This window comes from Fomitiporia mediterranea, assembly GCF_000271605.1.
Source record: "Fomitiporia mediterranea MF3/22 unplaced genomic scaffold FOMMEscaffold_6, whole genome shotgun sequence".
Classification (NCBI taxonomy): domain Eukaryota; kingdom Fungi; phylum Basidiomycota; class Agaricomycetes; order Hymenochaetales; family Hymenochaetaceae; genus Fomitiporia; species Fomitiporia mediterranea.
Window position 1 is genome coordinate 217 of NW_006760391.1, and position 18,927 is coordinate 19,143.

General features: G+C 26.3%; 2 protein-coding genes across 2 annotated transcripts; one reads left to right on the forward strand and one right to left on the reverse strand.

The window, feature by feature from the left end:
• Positions 1-14,695: 14,695 nt before the first annotated feature.
• FOMMEDRAFT_167777 (uncharacterized protein) lies at positions 14,696-15,817 on the reverse strand (the record flags this gene model as incomplete). The annotated part of the gene is made up of 2 exons (XM_007266199.1): positions 14,696-15,515; positions 15,576-15,817. 2 exons carry the CDS (start codon positions 15,815-15,817, stop codon positions 14,696-14,698), a joined length of 1,062 nt encoding a protein of 353 aa, XP_007266261.1.
• Positions 15,818-17,517: 1,700 nt separating this feature from the next.
• FOMMEDRAFT_19869 (uncharacterized protein) lies at positions 17,518-18,835 on the forward strand. Its single transcript, XM_007266200.1, has 2 exons — positions 17,518-18,225; positions 18,277-18,835. Exons 1-2 carry the CDS (start codon positions 17,637-17,639, stop codon positions 18,732-18,734), a joined length of 1,047 nt encoding a protein of 348 aa, XP_007266262.1. The 5' UTR covers positions 17,518-17,636; the 3' UTR covers positions 18,735-18,835.
• The last annotated feature ends 92 nt before the right edge of the window (positions 18,836-18,927 follow it).

Sequence of the window (18,927 nt, forward strand, 5' to 3'; positions counted from 1 at the left end):
AGAATAAAAGTATTATTAAACTATTTAATATAGTTTTTATTACTATGTTTTAATTATTACTTTATCTTTATAAGTTAAATTATATATATATATAAGTTGTAAAATTGTATAAATTATAAAGTTACTATTATACTTATAAAACAAATTATAAGAATAATTAACTAAAAGTATAATTATAAGTGTTAACATTAGTATAAATAAATAAGTAAATTAAAAAGATAAATATACTAGAATAATATAAAGTAAGTATAAATAATATACTAAAGTTAAAATTTAAAGTGTTAAACAAACTAATTTAGACTATAAACAAAACTATGTTTATATACATATATTATATACTTTAACTATATTTTATAATTAAAAGTATAGTAAGTTAAATAATTATAAATAGTTATAAAAGTGTATTTTTAAAAGGTTCTAACTTAAAGAGAGAAAGTAAAATAGAAAGTATAAATAAACTTAGTAAAAGAGTAAATAGTTAGTTACTACTTTTATTATTTAAAATAGTATTATAAATAGTATTAGAGAATATAAAAGTATATTAAGTATAAAATAGTAAATAAAGAAAGAGAGTATATATAGTATTAAAAATAAAGTAGTATTATAAGAGTAATTGTATTTAAACATTATTATAAATATACTTATAAATTATTACTTATATTATAATATAGTAAAAAGTATATAAATATATAAAGTTATTAAAAAAGTTATTTAGTATTAGTTAATAATATAAATACAAATAAAAAATAAAGGTAAGTATAAGAAAAGAAGAACAATAATAGAGAAACAATACAAATAGTAGAATAAAGAGTAAAAGAGATAAAAGAGAGATAAAAAGTTAAGAGAAGAAAAATAAGTAATTATTATATAAGTTATTATAAAGTAGACTAACTATTTATACTTTATATTAAGTAGTAAAATGTTAGTACTATATTAATATAGTATTATTAAAATGTTCTAACTTAAAGAGAGAGAAAGAAATAGAAAGTATAAACAGACTTAGTTTAGAAAAAGTAAATAATAGTATATTAGTATAATACTAATATTAAAATAGTTTAAAGAGAGAAAGTAAAGTAGAAAGTATAAATAGATTTAGTTTAAAAAGAGTAAGTAATAGTATATTAGTATAGTACTAATATTAAGATAGTTTAAAAAAAGAGAATAAAGTAAAAAGTATAAATAAATTTAACTTAAAAAAGGTAAGGAGTAATATGTTAGTATAGTACTAATATATATAAAAAACATACATATTATATACTCTAATATTAGTATTATACTAAAATGTCTTTTTTAAAACATTCTAACTTAAAAAAAGTAAGTAAAATAGTTATACTACTTTTTATACTATTTTTTATACTTTTATCTATACTTTTACCTTTTTATACCTTTCTTATATTTATACTTTTTAAAAAAATATTAATAATACTTATTAACACTTATAATACTTATATAACTTAAACTAAGTTTAAATATAAATATATATATATTAATAGTATACTTATTTTAAAATTATAATATAAGGACAGAATTCTTATTTAAATATAATCTTATATAATTATTTAATATAAATATAATATTATATAAGAGTTAGACAAGAATTATAAAATAAATATAAAAGTTAAATAAGAATTATAAAACAAATATAAAATTAACTAAGTATTCTAATAATATTAAAAGTTATTATAAGTAAGTAAAAATTATTATAATTACTAATATTATTCTTAATTTCTTAAATACTTAAAAGTTTTTTCTATTTAATAAAATAAATATTAGAAAATTAATAAGTTTATTTTTCTATTAATTAAAATAATTATATGTATATTAGTTTTTACTTATTTTGTTTTATTTTACTTTTTACTTTTCTTTCTCTTAATATTTCTTACTTTCTTCTTATTATTTCTTTCTTCTTTTTTATAATTAACTTTTATTATAAAGTTTATTATTATAAGAATAACTCTTTTAATATTTATTATTATGTTTAATATAATTTACTATTTTACTAAATAATTATATTATATTTATTATATTTAAAAACTTATACTATAAATTATTATAAAATTAAGATTTACTCTAATAATAATATATATATTTTCTTATTTCTCTTTATTTACTAGTTTATTTTTATTATTCTGTTTTTTATTTTTTATACTATTTTCTTATATAATTTACTTTATTATATTAACTTTATTTTCTTTTATAAGTATTAATAATATAAGTATAACTATTTAATAACTTTTCTTAAAACAAGTTATATTTTTAGTATTTTTATAATATATTATATAAGAATTATAATATTAGTATAATATATTAACTAAATAATACTATTATATACTTATTATAATTATTTTAATAAAGACTAATACTTATTTATTTTTTATATTTCTTTTACTATTAGTTATTAACTATTAACTATTAATAATTATTTTATATATTATACTATTTATTTATTATATATTTTTAGTTAGTATATTAAAATTATTTATAATATATAGTAAAAGAATAAATTGTTTAAAAAAGTATATAAGTTAAAAATGTTATATTCTATAAATATAATAGTAATTATTTTTAATATATTTAAAACTATTTTATTATATATTTTGTGTTTCTATTCTTATATACTTACTTACTCTATTTTTAGAACATTATCTTTCTACTTAATATTAATAATAATATATTAATTCTTTTCTTTATTTAATATACTTTAACTATTTTAAGAGTAACTCTTAATACTAATTACTAATAATATTAATAATAATAATACTATTATAAAGAAACAAACTAATTATTATATAAAGTTATACAAATATTATTTAACTAACATTAATAATATAGTTTAATAACACATTTATATATATATATATATTTTATGTTTTCTTTCTTTACTATATACTTTACTTACTAGTTATTATAGTTAGTCCTTTTTTTCTAGTCTTTATACTAACTATTAACTTATTATTTTATTTTTATTTATTTTTATATTTTATTTTGTTTACTTTATATAACTACTTACTAATACTTGTTTACTCTTTTTATACTCTCTTTTATATACTTTATTATAGTCTCTTAAACAAACTATATAATATATAATATTATATTATATTATTTATAAATGTATTAACTCTTATATGTTTAATAATTACTTCTAATGTATTACTCTCTTATATTACTCTTTATACTAAATTATAGTTACTATAGTTTATTTATTTATTCTCTCTTACTATTATTCTTTTACTCTTACTCTTTATACTTAATTATATAGTTATACATTTTACTTATATTATGTTTTACTATATAATCTTTATAAGCTTTCTTAGTTTCTTACAATACTTATATGTGTTTACTTACACTTTCTATTACTATTACTTTTATAGTCTGTCTAATTAGTATACTCTCTATCTCTTTATTTATATATTATGTGTTTAGTTTAGTTAACTTATATTGTTATAATGTTCTAATATAGTTTTTTCTTACTAGTTTAATAAGGAACAAGAATCTAAACATTTAGATAACTTTAGTAAGTAACTAAACAATAGTACTTATAATAATAATAATAATAATAATAAAGGACTAAGGCTCTTAGGTTCTAGAAACACTTTTTTAGCTAAATAGTTTAGTAAATCTTTTAAAGGAACTATAAAAGATAATATAAGTATAAGTAAAAGAAATAAGAGTAGTATAGAATTTAATAATAGTTCTAGTAAATACTTTTACTTATAATTATTTATTCAAGTATATTATATTTGTTTTCTAATTTAATAATAATAAAAAAGAATAATTATTATATAAAGTATTTATTGTTTGAGTAACTCTAGTAAGAGCTTGTATTCTTACTCAAGTCTTATATACTTACATAAGTCTTATATACTTACACAAGTTTTGTATACTTATATAAGTCTTATATACTCTAATAATTTATAAAAGTATTATAAATTTTAGAAGTCTTACAGACCTTTTAAAAATATGTCTTAGTAGTAGATACTAATGTAATAATTATTAACAGACTTCTATATCTTTTATATATTATAGTTATTAGAATAATATACAATGTATTAGTAGAAAGTGTAGACAGACTTAACTTAGAAGGGTGAGAGGTAGTATATTAGTATAGTACTAACATTAAGGTAGCTTGAAGAGAGAGGGTAAAGTAGAAAGTGTAGACAGACTCAGCTTAGAAGAGTAAGAGATAGTATGTTAGTATAGTACTAACATTAAGATAGTTTAAAAGAAGAGGATAAAGTAGAAAGTGTAGACAGACTTAGTTTAGAAGAGGTAAGGAGTAGTATGTTAGTATAGTACTAACATTAAGATAACTTAAAGAGAGAGAGTAAAGTAGAAAGTGTAGACAGACTTGACTTAGAAGGAGTAAAGAATAGTATATTAGTATAGTACTAACATTAAGATAGTTTAAAGGGAGAGGATAAAGTAGAAAGTATAGACAGACTCAGTTTAGAAGGGGTAAAAGATAGTATGTTAGTATAGTACTAATATTAAGATAGTTTAAAGAGAGAGAGTAAAGTAGAAGGTGTAGACAGACTTAGCTTAGAAAAGTAAGGGGTAGAATGTTAGTACAGTACTAACATTAAGGTAGCTTAAAAGGAGAGGGTAAAGTAGAAGATATAGACAGACTTAGTTTAGAAAGAGTAAGTAGTAGTATGTTAGTACTATACTAACATCTTACATTTGCTTTATTCTTTTTTAAACAGTATTTGTAATAGAAGAGAATGAAAGTACTCTTAGTCTGTTTAATATAGTCTTTGTTACTATACTTTAGTTGTTACTTAGTGTTTACAAGTTAAATTGTGTATGTATATGTATTATAAGGTTAGGTAGGTTGAGAAGGTTGTACTTGTAAGACAAGTTGTAAGATTGACTAGTTAAGAGTATAAGTATGAGTATTAACATTAGTGTGAGTGAATAAGTAGATTAAGAAGATAAACACACTAGGATAGTATAAAGTAAGTATGAGTAGTATACTAAGGTTAGAATCTAGAGTGTTAAATAAGCTGATTTAGGTTACAAGCAAAACTGTGTTTGTATACACACATTGTATACTCTAACTATATTTTATAATTAGAGGTACAATAGGCTGAGTAATTATAAATAGTTGTAAAAGTGTATCTCTAAAAGGTTCTAGCTTAAAGAGAGAAGGTAAAGTAGAGAGTATAGACAGACTCAACAGAGGAGTAAGTAGTTAGCTACTACTTCTGTTATTCAAAACAGTATTATAAACAGTATTAGAGAATGTAAAAGTATATTAAGTATAGAACAGTAGGTAGGGAAGGAGAGTGTGTATAGTATTAAAGACAGAGTAGTACTATAAGAGTAGTTATACTTAAACATTATTATAAAGAGTAAGGAGTAGGAGGGATAGAAGAGAGACAAAAAGATAGGAGGAGAGAAATGAGTAACTATTATACAAGTTATTATAAAGTAGACTAGCTACTTACACTTTATATTAACTAGTAAGATGTTAGTACTATACTAACATAGTATTACTAAAATATTCTAGCTTGAAGAGAGAGGATAGAATAGAAAGTATAGTCAGACTTAGTTTAGAAGGAGTAAGTAATAGTATGTTAACACAGTACTAACATTAAGATAGTTTAAAGAGAGAGAGTAAAGTAGAAAGTATAGACAGACTTGACTCAGAAGGAGTAAAGGGTAGAATGTTAGTATAGTACTAACATTAAGATAGTTTAAAGAGAAAGAGTAAAGTAGAAAGTGTAAATAGACTTAGCTTAAAAGGAGTAAAGAGTAGTATATTAGTATAGTACTAACATAAGCTATAAGAGACATACACATTGTATACTCTAATGTTAACACTATACTAGAATGTCTCTCTAAAACATTCTAACTTAAAGAGAGACTATACTATCTCTTACACTTTTCTCTACACTTTCCTCTACACCTACTCTCTACACCTCTCTCTTATACTTCTCTCTCATACCTTTCTCTCATACCTTCTCTTACACTATTACTTATACCTCTCTAAAAAACTATTAATAATACTTACTAGTGTCTATAATACTTGTATAACTTTTAATTTATTTAACTAGTCTTTACTTTTATATAAAGTATTATATAATAAGTTCTTTATTTTTATTATTATTATTAGAAAGAGTTTTATTATTATTTAATATATTATTATTATAATTATTCTTCTTTTTAATTCTAAACATTAGTTTGTTTATAAATTGTATATTATATTTAATAGTAACTTTATTATTATAGTATACTAAGTAACTTTTATTATTATTATTATAATCTAACTATTATATGTATTAACCTTTAAATTATAGTTTATACATTTGTTTATTCTGTATAATATAATATATACTAAATTCTTATATATTATTTATTTAATAATGTTTATTATATTATTTATAATATAGTATTATAAAATTAATAATAACTCTTAGTATTCTGTTATAAATAAACATTTAATATTATACTATATATACTTAGAATTTTATAAGTAACTTTGTTAATAATAGACACATATGTATACTATTAAAGATAGTCTTATATATACATTTTATAACTCTGTTCTATTATAATATATTGTATACTATTAATTTACATATTATTTCTTAACTTTTAATATATATAATAAAGTCTTTACTTAGAAACACTATATTATTATTATTTTAGAGAGTTTTAACTCTTATACTATACTATATAAAGAGTCTTATTATATACTTTATATATTCTATAAAAGTATTACTTTTATACTATATAAATAGTATAGTTACTTATTATATAGTATTATTTATAATAGTAAAAAGATATTTATACTTATTATAAACTTGTACTAGAGTAAGTTCTTAAATGTTAATGTAAAGATAATCTCTATAAGATTGTATAAAAAGTATTATTTGTATTTTTAGTATTTTATTATATTGTATGTTTACTTTAATACAATTTATACATTATACATTTTTATTATCTATTATTCTTTAACTTATAATTTTAGAATACTCTTATATAAGTTTGTATAAGTAATTAAAATTAATATAACTCATTTATTAATATAAATTAATAATAGTAATTGTGTTAATAAATTATTTATTATAATAAGAAACTATTATATACAAGTTATTTTATATATGTATTTTACTAATTTTTGTATAAGTAAAAGAATAAATAATACATTTATTATTTGTTTTTGTTAAAACATATTCTACTTTATATAATAGTACTTTATTAATAAGTATAAAGTTTAGATTAAGATAATAGTATATGTTTTATAGTAAAATTATATTTACTTTAGTATACTTATTAGCTTTATTTTATAGTTTTATATTAAATGTTATTACTTTACTTTTACTAAGTATAAATAATAATTTATTTATAATTGTAACATTTATTAGAGTTAAGTTCTAAACATTTGTAAAATAGAACAAGTATAGAGTAATGTATACATTTGTACTAGAGTCTAATATATTAATATAATGTATTAGTTTAGTATTATTATAACATATTGTATTAATATATATGTTTAGATTATAATTAAACTTCTTAATAATTTCTTTTATATTATTAAATAAGTTTATAAAGTTGTTTACTTGTATAACACTATTCTCTTATACTTTAAATACTGAAAATATATTAGATTTAGTAAATAGAGTAGATTTAGTAAATAAAGTAGATTAAATAAGTAAACTGTTAAAACTTAATATTAAGACTTTTATAATTGTAAACTCTAACATTAGTGTTTTATTAATATTTTTAATAAATACTGTTTTGTTATTATCTCTAATAAATACTACTATATTAAGTATAAGTTAAAATAGTATAATAGTAGTAGTAAAAGTAGTAATTGTTTACTTATACTTTTTCTTTTAAGCTTCTATTGTTTTACTTGTTAGAGGATTTTGACAGTCTTTTAACATATATTTATACTTATTATAGTTGTAGCATTTAACTTTATTATAAAGCTTTGTTTTACCTTTAATTATATTTTTACCTTTTGTTTATAAACTGTCTTATTTAATATCTTGTTTTGTTTAAGAGTACTAAGAATAATACTTAATATATATGTTTTATAATTTGTGTATTAACTTAACTAGTATTAGAACATTTTTCTAAACTATTATAACTGTTAATAGTTAATTATAATAAGTAATCTACTTGTCTAGTATTATTACTACTCATTTATACTTATAAGGAGTAGTAAGGTTAATTACTAAAATGTATATATTATTATTAAGAACTTTATTATATATAAATAACTGTTTATAAATTTGTTTAATGTTGTCTAACATTTTATTAAACTGTAATACATATCCTTTTACTATAAACAATGTAAATATGTTTATAGTATGTATTATTATTGTTTAAATATTATATTATTAAGAAAGTACTTTTATAAGACTTTTAACACTTGTATGTATTATAAAGTTTGTATAAATTGTATTAGTTATTGTTTTTATTATATAATAATATAAAACATTATTTGTATATATACTAACATTATTAAAGGAAGGAGAATTGTACTCTAAATAGTTTAAGAGTATTATAATAGTAAGTATACTGTATATGTGTAAGTACTATATTTTGTATCCTTTTATACTAACTAACTTTTCTGTTCCTTTAAAGAACTTTATAATGTTAGAGTCCTTTATTATAGTGTTAATAAAGGTATATGTTATAAACAATATTATAATGAGTTTAAGAGGAGAGAGAGGTCTAAGACTTAGTAGTTTAGTAAGAGACAAAAGTGTTCTATAAGAGTAAGTGTGTAAAAGTATTTAATAGGAATTAAGACTTATAACCTTTTAACAAGTATAGTAAGAGTGTCTTAAGTACTCTCTCTTATTAAGACATTAAGTAAGTGTTTACCTTATATACTATATAGTAAAGTTTGATAGTTTAAGACATTCTAAGTGTAGTAACTCTATATAAGATAATTAAAGATTTTCTAATTTAGAGTATAATCTAATAAAATCTTTTTAATTGTTCTAAACTTAATTCTCAACATATTAATATGAAACTTATTGTAAACTACTCTAATACACTTATATTTAATTTAGGAATACAGTTTAAGATTAAGAATAATTTATTAAGTGTAAGAGAGAATAAAGTAAAATAGTTAGTTTTATACATTTTAACCCTCTCTTAATAAAATAGAATAAATAATTTATTCACAAAAAATTAACTATGTAAATTAAGTATTAATGTATCTAACTAGAATAAACAGTTTTCTAAACTTATATATTTAGTTTTAATTTAGAGAAAAAATAAAAATGAGTGTTATATAGAAAATTCACATTTTGTACTATATCTCAGTCAATTTTTACTCAATTCTCTCCTTTTTTGTTAGAATATAAAAGATATTTTATATTAATAAATTTAGTAACTTAAATTACACAAAATGGTTAAGTATTAATTAAGTTATAGTAAATTTTGTATTCTAACATATTTAGTATAACAAAATATTATAAAACACATTAGTACTAAGTATTTTAAAAACAGTAGTAAGCTAAGTCTACTTATAACTACTAATCTAGTAGGACAGTAAGAGTAACAGTTAGTGTAAGAGGGTTTATATTTATACTATAAAGAAATTAATACTAAACTAAAAAAGGTAATAAATAGAAGAAAGATAGTAAAAGTTTAAAAGAGTTTAGAAAGTTTAACATTTAAAAATGTAAAAGGGTTAGGACAAAGAAAAGAGATTAACATAATAGTATATACTAATGTTTAAAATGTAGAAAAGTTATAAAGTAGTAATAAGTAGTTTTAATTTAATGTTAGTAATAATATAAAGAGGACTTAAAGGCTTAGTAAGAAGACCTAAACTATAACTATCTTACATAATAGAAATACAGAATATAAGTACTAGAACATAATTAGAACTTATAAAACAGACAGAGAGAGAGAGTAAAATAAGAGTAAAGTATATAGAGTAAATTTAAGAGTATAAAACTATTTAGAGTAAACAAGATTAAAACTATAAAACTAGTCTAATCTTATACACTTATATATACTAAACTATATAAGAGTACTTAGGAAATAGTAAGTTACTAAGAATAATTAAAAAGAAGATTAAAGATAAAAATATAAAGAATGAAAGAATAAAGTAAGAGACTATAAAATAAACAAAAAATAAAGAAATAGTTAAAGGAACAGAATAATAAAGTAAAGAGAAGTAGTAGTAAGAGTTTACCTGTATATAGTTTATAAACAGTACTACTAAGGAACAAAAGTTTTAAGTTCTAGTATAAAAGAGTATAGAACTCTTAAAACTAAAAATGTAAGAGTAAAGAACTGTAACAGTTTATAGTATTAGAAACATTCCTAATTCTTTATTAGAAGCTAGTATTCTATATAAAACAAACTAATACACTTTATAATACTTTCTAAAGTAACTTTTAGACTAACTATTATAAGAATAACCTTTCTTATATACTACTTCTTTTAATCCTTCTTTTAAGCCTGTTTTACTATAAGTATTACTTTTACACTATTATAAACTTTTATACAGTCTATTTCTAACTGTTTTACAAGTTTGTATACATGTTCTAACTACTTATAGAGTTTAGTACAATCTGTTACTTTCTTTCCTAAGACTAGTTCTAAGGTTAGAAAGTAATCTGTAGAATTAGGGATTTAACTATTTACTAAAGTTATTATATACAACCTTTCTATATATATTACAAACTACTTAGAATGTGTTAGAACTAAATTTATAAGTGTAAGGTAAAGCTTAAATTAGAGGTCTGAGTGTAAGTTAGTTTTAAAAAGTTTGTAAAGTCTATTAGAATTAAGGTACTAATCTTTTAAAAGACTAAAGTTGATTCTAATAACTTATAACTACTATTCTTAGAAATTGTAACTATCTTACTATATTACTAGTAGCTTATTCTAAGTTTGTACTACTTAGTTTATAGAGAGTATTTTACACTAAAGCTCTTAATAGAATGTGTTTAGTATAAGCTCTTTAAGTCTAAACTAGTTATACTTATACTACTAGTATAGTTTACTATTTTATAAACATTCTATTATAACTATAACTATACAAGTTATAAGGACAGATTTAGTAAACACATACTTGTAAAATACAGAGATTTATAACTAGAGAGTATATAGTGTTAAGTCTTTTAGAGTTAGTATTAGAAACTTTGTTATACTTTCTTAAACTATTTAGACTTTAATAAATATAGTATAGAACATTATAACCTTCTAGTAGTTTAAGGTGAGTAGCTTACTAGTATTACTTTCTAGTTCTAAAAGGTCTGAACTACTTACTAAATTTAAACTTAGAGTTACTATAAATAGTAATAGTATAAAGAAAGTAAATACAGCTTTTCTAGTTAATAGAGGAGTAACTATAACAGCTTCTAAAGATGCTTAGTGTTAAAGAAAACAAGACTTAGTTATATACAGTTAGAAAGAGAGTCAAACTTGTTTTAAAACTGTAATAGTGTGTTTAGAAAGGTTAGAGAGTTTTACTAACAGTAGAGAGTGTTTAAAAAAGTTAAAAGAGTTTTACTAACAGTAGGAAACATTTGAGAAGGTTAAGAGAACCTTACTAACATGTAGTATAATAAAGACTACTTTGTTAATATTTAAAAAAAAGTAGAACAGTATTAAGAAAGTGTTAAATACTATTACAAACAAGTTCTATTATGTTCTAAGTTTACTAACACATACAAAACACTAACAGAACAAAGGTATCTTTGTTATAGTTAGAAATAAGAACTAGTCTATATATATATAAGAACTCACCTTTGTTACAGTTAGAAATAAGAACTAGTATAATAAAAGTAAAAGATTAAAACTATATATATTAGAAATAAAACAAAGGTAGCTTATACTTAAAAGGGAAAACAATGTAAAAGATAAAAGGAGAGTATATACACTTAAGAATAAAGAGTATGTAACTTAGACAATAAGGAAACATAGTATAAAGACAAAAGAGAAAATATGTATAACTCTAGAATCTATACTAAGAAGGTTTAGACTTAAAAGAAGGTTTAGGTTCAGAAATATAGTTCTATACTAGAAGAAGTATAGAATAGTACAGAAACTGTTATAAGTTATAAGATAGACTTACAACTATTTAAATTCCCCTCTGTATCTAGTATATAAGTAACTGTATTTATAGTTTTCTAAGTTTTAGAAAAGTGTAATACTAACAGGGAAATGTTATAATTAAACAAAAGAAAAATAACAAAATATACAAAAACAAATAAGAGAACCTTTTATTAAAGGTTAGAAAAAATAGAGTAAAAAATATATAAAGAAAATTTAAGTAGTCTGTATTCTAACTATAAGAAATGTTACACAAAAGGAAAAGTAAGATTTACATTAAAAGAAGTAGAAAGTTCTTATACTGTTACTATTTAATTAGTATAAACAAAGTGTAGAGAGTTTTAAGATTTCTGACTGTCTTCTAAGATTATTACTTTGATTACTCTAATGTTCTATCTAATTAAAGGATTATAGTACTTTAATCTAAGTAATAATAATATAATAGTTTACTAAGCTATTTACTATAACACAACTTGTGTTCTAAGCCTATAATAAGTATATAATTTATATATTCTATAAAGTAAGTAGTGTGTGTAAGTCTATTCTAAGACTATACACATTTATAGTTCTGTTTACAAATACTTATAATACAGAATAGTTGAGTGTTCTTAGAAGACACTTTTATAAACTATATAAATGTTTAGAATTAATTACTATAATTGTCTGTATATAATATACAGTTCTTAGTATAATACTAATTGTTTTACTAGTTTATAAAGAGTATCTTACTTTAAAGCTCCTTATAAAACTTATCTAAAGTAATAGACTCAAGTTAAGTCTGTCTGTATTTGTACTATTAGTATAAGTAGCTATTTTAAAGGTATTCTATTATAATTGAAACAGTCTAAACTAGATTAATTACCTTTATAGTTATATACTCTTAGAATACTAATATTTATAATTAGAGGACTAATAGTGTTAGATTACCTAGTATTAGTATAGAAGGCTTTATTATATTGTTTTAAACTACTTAAGCTATAGTTAGTATAGTGTAGAACATTTTTCTAAATGAGTAGCTTAGATTGAGTAGTTTACTATTATTATTATCTAGCTCTGAATCTTCTAAACTATTCTCTCTACTAGAACTGAGACTAATAAACACTAGTAAGAGAGTAGAGAAACTGTAGACTGTGTCTCTAAAGAAGGGTAGTATAGTTATAACTGTGTTAGACACTATCTAGTACTAAGAGCCTTAGAACTAGGTTATATATATTTAGAATACAGACAGAACTTGTTTTAGAACTGTAAGTAATAGTTACAGTAAGACTGTAAAAACTTAGTAATTGTTTAGAAAGGTAGAACAGTCTTACTAACATTAGAATTGTGTTCAGAAAGGTTAGAACCTTACTAACAGTAGGAAGGTGTTTAGAAAGGTTAGTAAAACCTTACTAACACATACTGTAATAAAGACTACTTTGTTAATGTTAAAAAAAAAGTAAAACAGTACTAGTAGAGTACTAAACACTAAGCTTAAAGATTGTAGAATATGTAAGGACTAATAGGATAAAAGTATCTTTGTTACAGTTAGTAAACAAGAACTCAGAGTATATAATAAAACACACCTTTATTATAGTTAGTAAATAAGAACTAGTACAACAAAGGTGTAAATATAAGCTTTATATACTAGAGGAGAAAGGAAAGTAGTTTAGACTAAAGGAATGTATAATACAAGTAAAAAAGGAAACTATATGTATAGCTTAGGATTAGAACTAAGAATGAGTAGCTCAGGACTAGGAACTATATATATAGTCTAAGACTGTGTAAGAGAGTTCTAGAACAGAACTCTCAGAACCTTCAGAACTGTAGTAAGTTGTATAGTAGGCTTACACAAACTAAACAAATATTATATATTAAACCCTCTCAAATTTGTTAAAATGGCCAATTTATTTTTAGTATAATAAGTTTTAGTAAGAGTAGAGTAAGGGTGAGACTTACAAACCTGTCCAGGTACATGTAATTTAGCCTTTTTAAGACATTTTTTTCAAGTAAGTTTAAAAGCTTGAGAGCTCTTGAATCTTGCCAGACTTTTAATATAAAGATTATAAATACAACTCAAGTAGTCTAAGCTAGGTAAAACTGCTCTCATAATTAAGTAACAAGAGTAGTAAGTACATATATTCAGTATACTAAGTCTCTTTACTATAATCTAACAAAATTATAAGTAAAATAAATTTCTTTTACTTAGAAAATATTTATAACTTGTATTTAACTATTATTTACATGAGCCATAAAAGAAAAAAATCAACTGATAACCTTAATTCATTAGTTGATTTACATTTCTCAGTACAGGGTCACAAGATCCTATCCCTGTACTAGGCAGAACTTTCAATTGCAAAAAAAAATAGAATTGAGACTGACTATTACTCTCTTGTGAAATGCTTGTACAAAGATCTAATCTTCTCAAGTTACTAGTATAGAACAAGTATCCAAACAACAGGAAGCAAAAGGAATGTATCAAACTCTGAATGAACTTTTAGGTTGTATTTACTCCTTGTTTGTCTGTCAAGCCAATAAATGCAAGCTGTAGATAACCATGGATACATCAATACAAAAGGACAGGTAATGGAACTAGTAATGGGTATACAATGAGTCTAGGCTTACAATACAGAATAATGTGGAAGCATACATTCAACTATTCCAATGTATAGTAATACCAAGTTCAATCGAAAAATGAAAGACTCGTGACAACACCGTCCCATTCATACCGTCCATTTGCCTGCATTACACGTCTCGTTTCTAACCATTGAGGTAGCCATGGCTCTACTGTGGGATTCTCAACATTGTCGTAATAGACAACTTCCGACGTCTGATATCCTGCGACCCTACTGTAAGAGTGTTGCGATTCAGCAGTTGGTGTGCAAGGGTAATAATTAGCAGGAGGGTATGATGGAGGATGTGTCGAAATGGAGGAGTGCTGATCCAGCAGCTCGGAAGCAAGAGACGGAGATGTTGAAAGAGTAGAAGCAACAGAACTTTCAACATCAGAAACAGGAGCGAGATGCGATGACGAAAACGACGCCATATTTGAGGTTGAGGCGTAAGTCAATGGCGACCTGTGTGCTTCAACCGAGTCAGGTACTCCGTGACGCGTAGGCTCACGTTCCCAGTCCATCCCTCCTTCCGGCTGTGTATCGTTCGTGTGAAGCCAGCACCTTACTTTCTCGGCCTGTGAGGCACGCCCGACGTCTTTCTGGTCGCACATTGCATCTGTCGAAGAAGATGCGATCGCGTTGATGCTCTCCTCCTGTGTGCCAACAAACTGGGTCTGTGGCTCAGGATACGTCACTGCCAGGTCTAATCTGGACGCAGCATTCGTGCCCCGCGCCTGACGTCGATAGAATCCGTGTGCACGCTTCTCGTGTCTGATAAGTGCGGGAGCATCGCTAAAAATACGCAAGCATTTCTCTGACGTCTCGCGGCCCAAATCAAAGGGATTATCGGAAATGCGTGGTAAAGTACAAGTATGCTTGATCTTCTCGCTACAGGCATAAATGCTGTGAGAAACGTACATGCAACAATAGAAGTGGAATATAGCTTACTGTACTGCTGCGATATGCGTTTTTACGTTCGACTTTTGGAGTGAAGAGAACCTGCAGCCGTTGTATGGACACTTATGTTCGAAACGTTCACGATGGGGGTCGTGTACAATCATGTGTCGTTCCAAGGCGTACATTCGCTTGAACACCTTGCTGCAAATTTTGCACTGTGGCTTGCCATCATCCCGAATGCCAGCTTCGGGTAATGGTAAAGGAGGCTCAAGGGACGAAGGACGCGATGTCATCCGGAGGACCATGCAAACTCGTTATTCGCGAATTATCTTGAGTTATCCAAACGAAGTGAGGCAAGCGAGGCAAAGAGGAGGATGTGGTTAAAGGGAGAGAAAATTTGGTAAGACATCTTCGGAGGAAAGACATTTATGTTTGTACAGAGAATGTGGCTTGTTGTATCTTGAAGCGCGTGTCGCTTAGACTGAGCCATCGATATCACTGGAGAGGAGAAGACGACAAGCGAAAGGCCCAAAAGCGTAACAAAGGTAGATATATACTTAAGTATAGATTCATGATGTTGTTGACGGCTTGTACTTTCTCTTGTACTTATCTGGAAACGTTTCCGGCTGGCCATTGAAACACCAAGCGTTTAATGATGACAACTCTGTGGTTACCACGAAGAACGAAGAAATCTCCAATACGCTGTGTATACCATATCATTGAGTGGGCCATGCAGGAGCACTACGTCTAGGAAACGACTTTACAGTATGAGTATGGGGCTTTATTGAGTAAAAGGAAAGACTGGAACGGGAACAAGGGGGACGACGTCTCTCTCTTCGCCGGTGTTACCAAAATAGGCAAGTCTTGTTGGCAGAATACAGTCGAACGCAAACAGGGAAAGAGCCTGTCACGTGCCCACAGAGCCTGTGTGGTATATTGGACTGGACTGGATGTAATAATATGACTAAATTTCAAACTCTTCCTTCCTAAGGTAGGGAAAGTATAAACTCAACCGACCTCATGTAACCTTAATTGCCTTTTTTGGCCTCACACTTAGACAACGAAATACCATCTTCCACACACCACAAATTAAAAATGTAATTCCATCAAAATATTTGTATTTAAAGTAGCTACAAATTGATGGTTTTATTTTTCAAAAATATTAGAAAATGCCTGACTTATTTCCAAAAGAAGCTTTTTTTGACTTAAACACTCTAGAATGTCCTTAGCAACATTCTGGCAAGAAAATAACTTTTTTTGAGTTTTTAGGTTTTTGATTTTTGCCACCTCAGGTAACCATAATATTACAAATAATCGCCTTATTTGGTATATACATAATTATTAGTCATCATTACAGCATCTATATCCACATGACTTCTGTACACTACTAACACAACTCAGTCAATAATGCCCTGCCAAAAGAAAGTAATACAAGCTAGAACACAAAACCTGTACAGTAAAGGAGGAGCTGTATCATTTGACTTGTTCAGAAAGTAAGTATCTTTTTCAAATATTTATGTATGTAGTTTTATTGAATTTCTTTCATAGGTTTGTAACTAGATTCATGGATGCATACTAGAAAGGCTTGACTGGCAAACAAGCTTAATAGGCAAACCAGAAATACTATAGTCATAGAGTACTTCCTAATAATATTTTGGCTGACTTATAAGTGTAAATACACAATGTACTTTCTACTTGACATATTTAAAAGCTTTTACAATTTTCTTGAGACTGAGACAAAAAATCATATCTTCACCACGATTTTTGCCGCTAGGGTCCTTCCTAATGTAGTAAGTGGCTGTGTATTCAGGGTCGTGCACGTGATACCTTGGGTTTGTCGAGTTTATACTTTCCCTACCTTACCTTCCAGTGTGTTAAGATGACGAGAATAGCATTATGAGGCTGCTGTTGCTAATCAGCGACTGTCAGCTAAAACTTAGCAACGCCCGTTACCAGACAGACTCGAACGTTCCGGATAATTCCACTGCCTCCTCTGCTGCACTCGCTCAACTATATCATATCAGTGGTATATGTTTGCACTCCCCAAATTGCAAGCATTGAAGAGTACTACTGTCTATAGCTGAGGTCCACAAACTGGCCCTCACGGCTCCAATGGCGTCGACCTGGGCGGCATCAGAACCGCTCAGACATCCCTGGTTCACAACACCCTCGCTCAAACGCAAGCACTCGGACTCCTCAGACGATGATGGAGCGCGTGACCTCCTGTTAGACAGCGACCAGGATACAGCCCCTACTTTCTACCCGACACCGCCGCCCGAGAGCACGGGTCTCCAGGACAGCACAACTGATGGTGAACTCAACAACGAGCGGAAGCGCCGAAGGTGCGATACCATTGAACGGCGTATGGCGCGTATGTACATCGACACTCGCACCGGAGAGATGATGCCAATGAACGACTCTGAAATCGTTGAGTGTGACCAGGCATTACGTGCTCCGCAATTGTCTTCAGTGCAGTCCACCGCATCCAACCTGTCGTATGCGTATACGGCTGGAAGCACCAGCCCGGTGTCGCAAAATTCCATTCTTCCTCAGTATGCGGTTGAGGAACCTGCTTCTCCCGAGTTTCGATCGGACGCGATGTTCGGACGGTCTTCAAGTCAGCATACTAATGACGAGCCTACTATTACCGAAGTACGTATGAAGGGTGCAGAGCCAGCGTGGTACGAGCGCGAGAAAGATCGTAAGTCATCATCCATCCTATCGTGGAGTACTTATTCTAAAGTTGGTACAGGAATAGTAATTACGGACCTCGACGAAGCAGCAGCGGAAGGGGAGGAACAAAAGGACTTGGTAGACGAATACAAATCCGAAGCAGAGCCTCACCCTAATGCATCAGACTGGGCAGACTCAAATGCAGACTTCAGCATTTCCTCGGTACTTCTCGACCACATCAAGCGTCAGTCGAATTTTCCATACACCCCGAAATCTCAGAGGAAGGAAACCGACGGTGCGCTGGTGCTTTTCAAGCCCCCTCCTACTTCGTTCTTCAAGGGTCCAAACGCAGACGAGAAGGTTGAAGAAGGAAACACACCGAAGCAGGAAAGCGGAGTACAGGTAGAGGAGATAGATGCGGACGAGGCACGTCAATTCGCATCTTTTGGACATTTTACCACTGGGATTGTGAGCATGGATCAGGAGGAAGGTGACACGGGTGAATCCATGGACATGGACGTGGATATGGAGCTGTGATCTCCCCATTAATCAAAAGTATATATTTTCCCGTTTCGTTCGTCTAGTTTTTGTTATATTTGCTGTTATTTAGAGCTTTGTTGCATTGTATCCGCTTTCCGAATGTACTCAATGTTGATTAAATTCACGTGACACTCGACACGTCACGACGCGTCAATCTTCGCGCGTCTACACTTCGTTACTGTACTTAGAC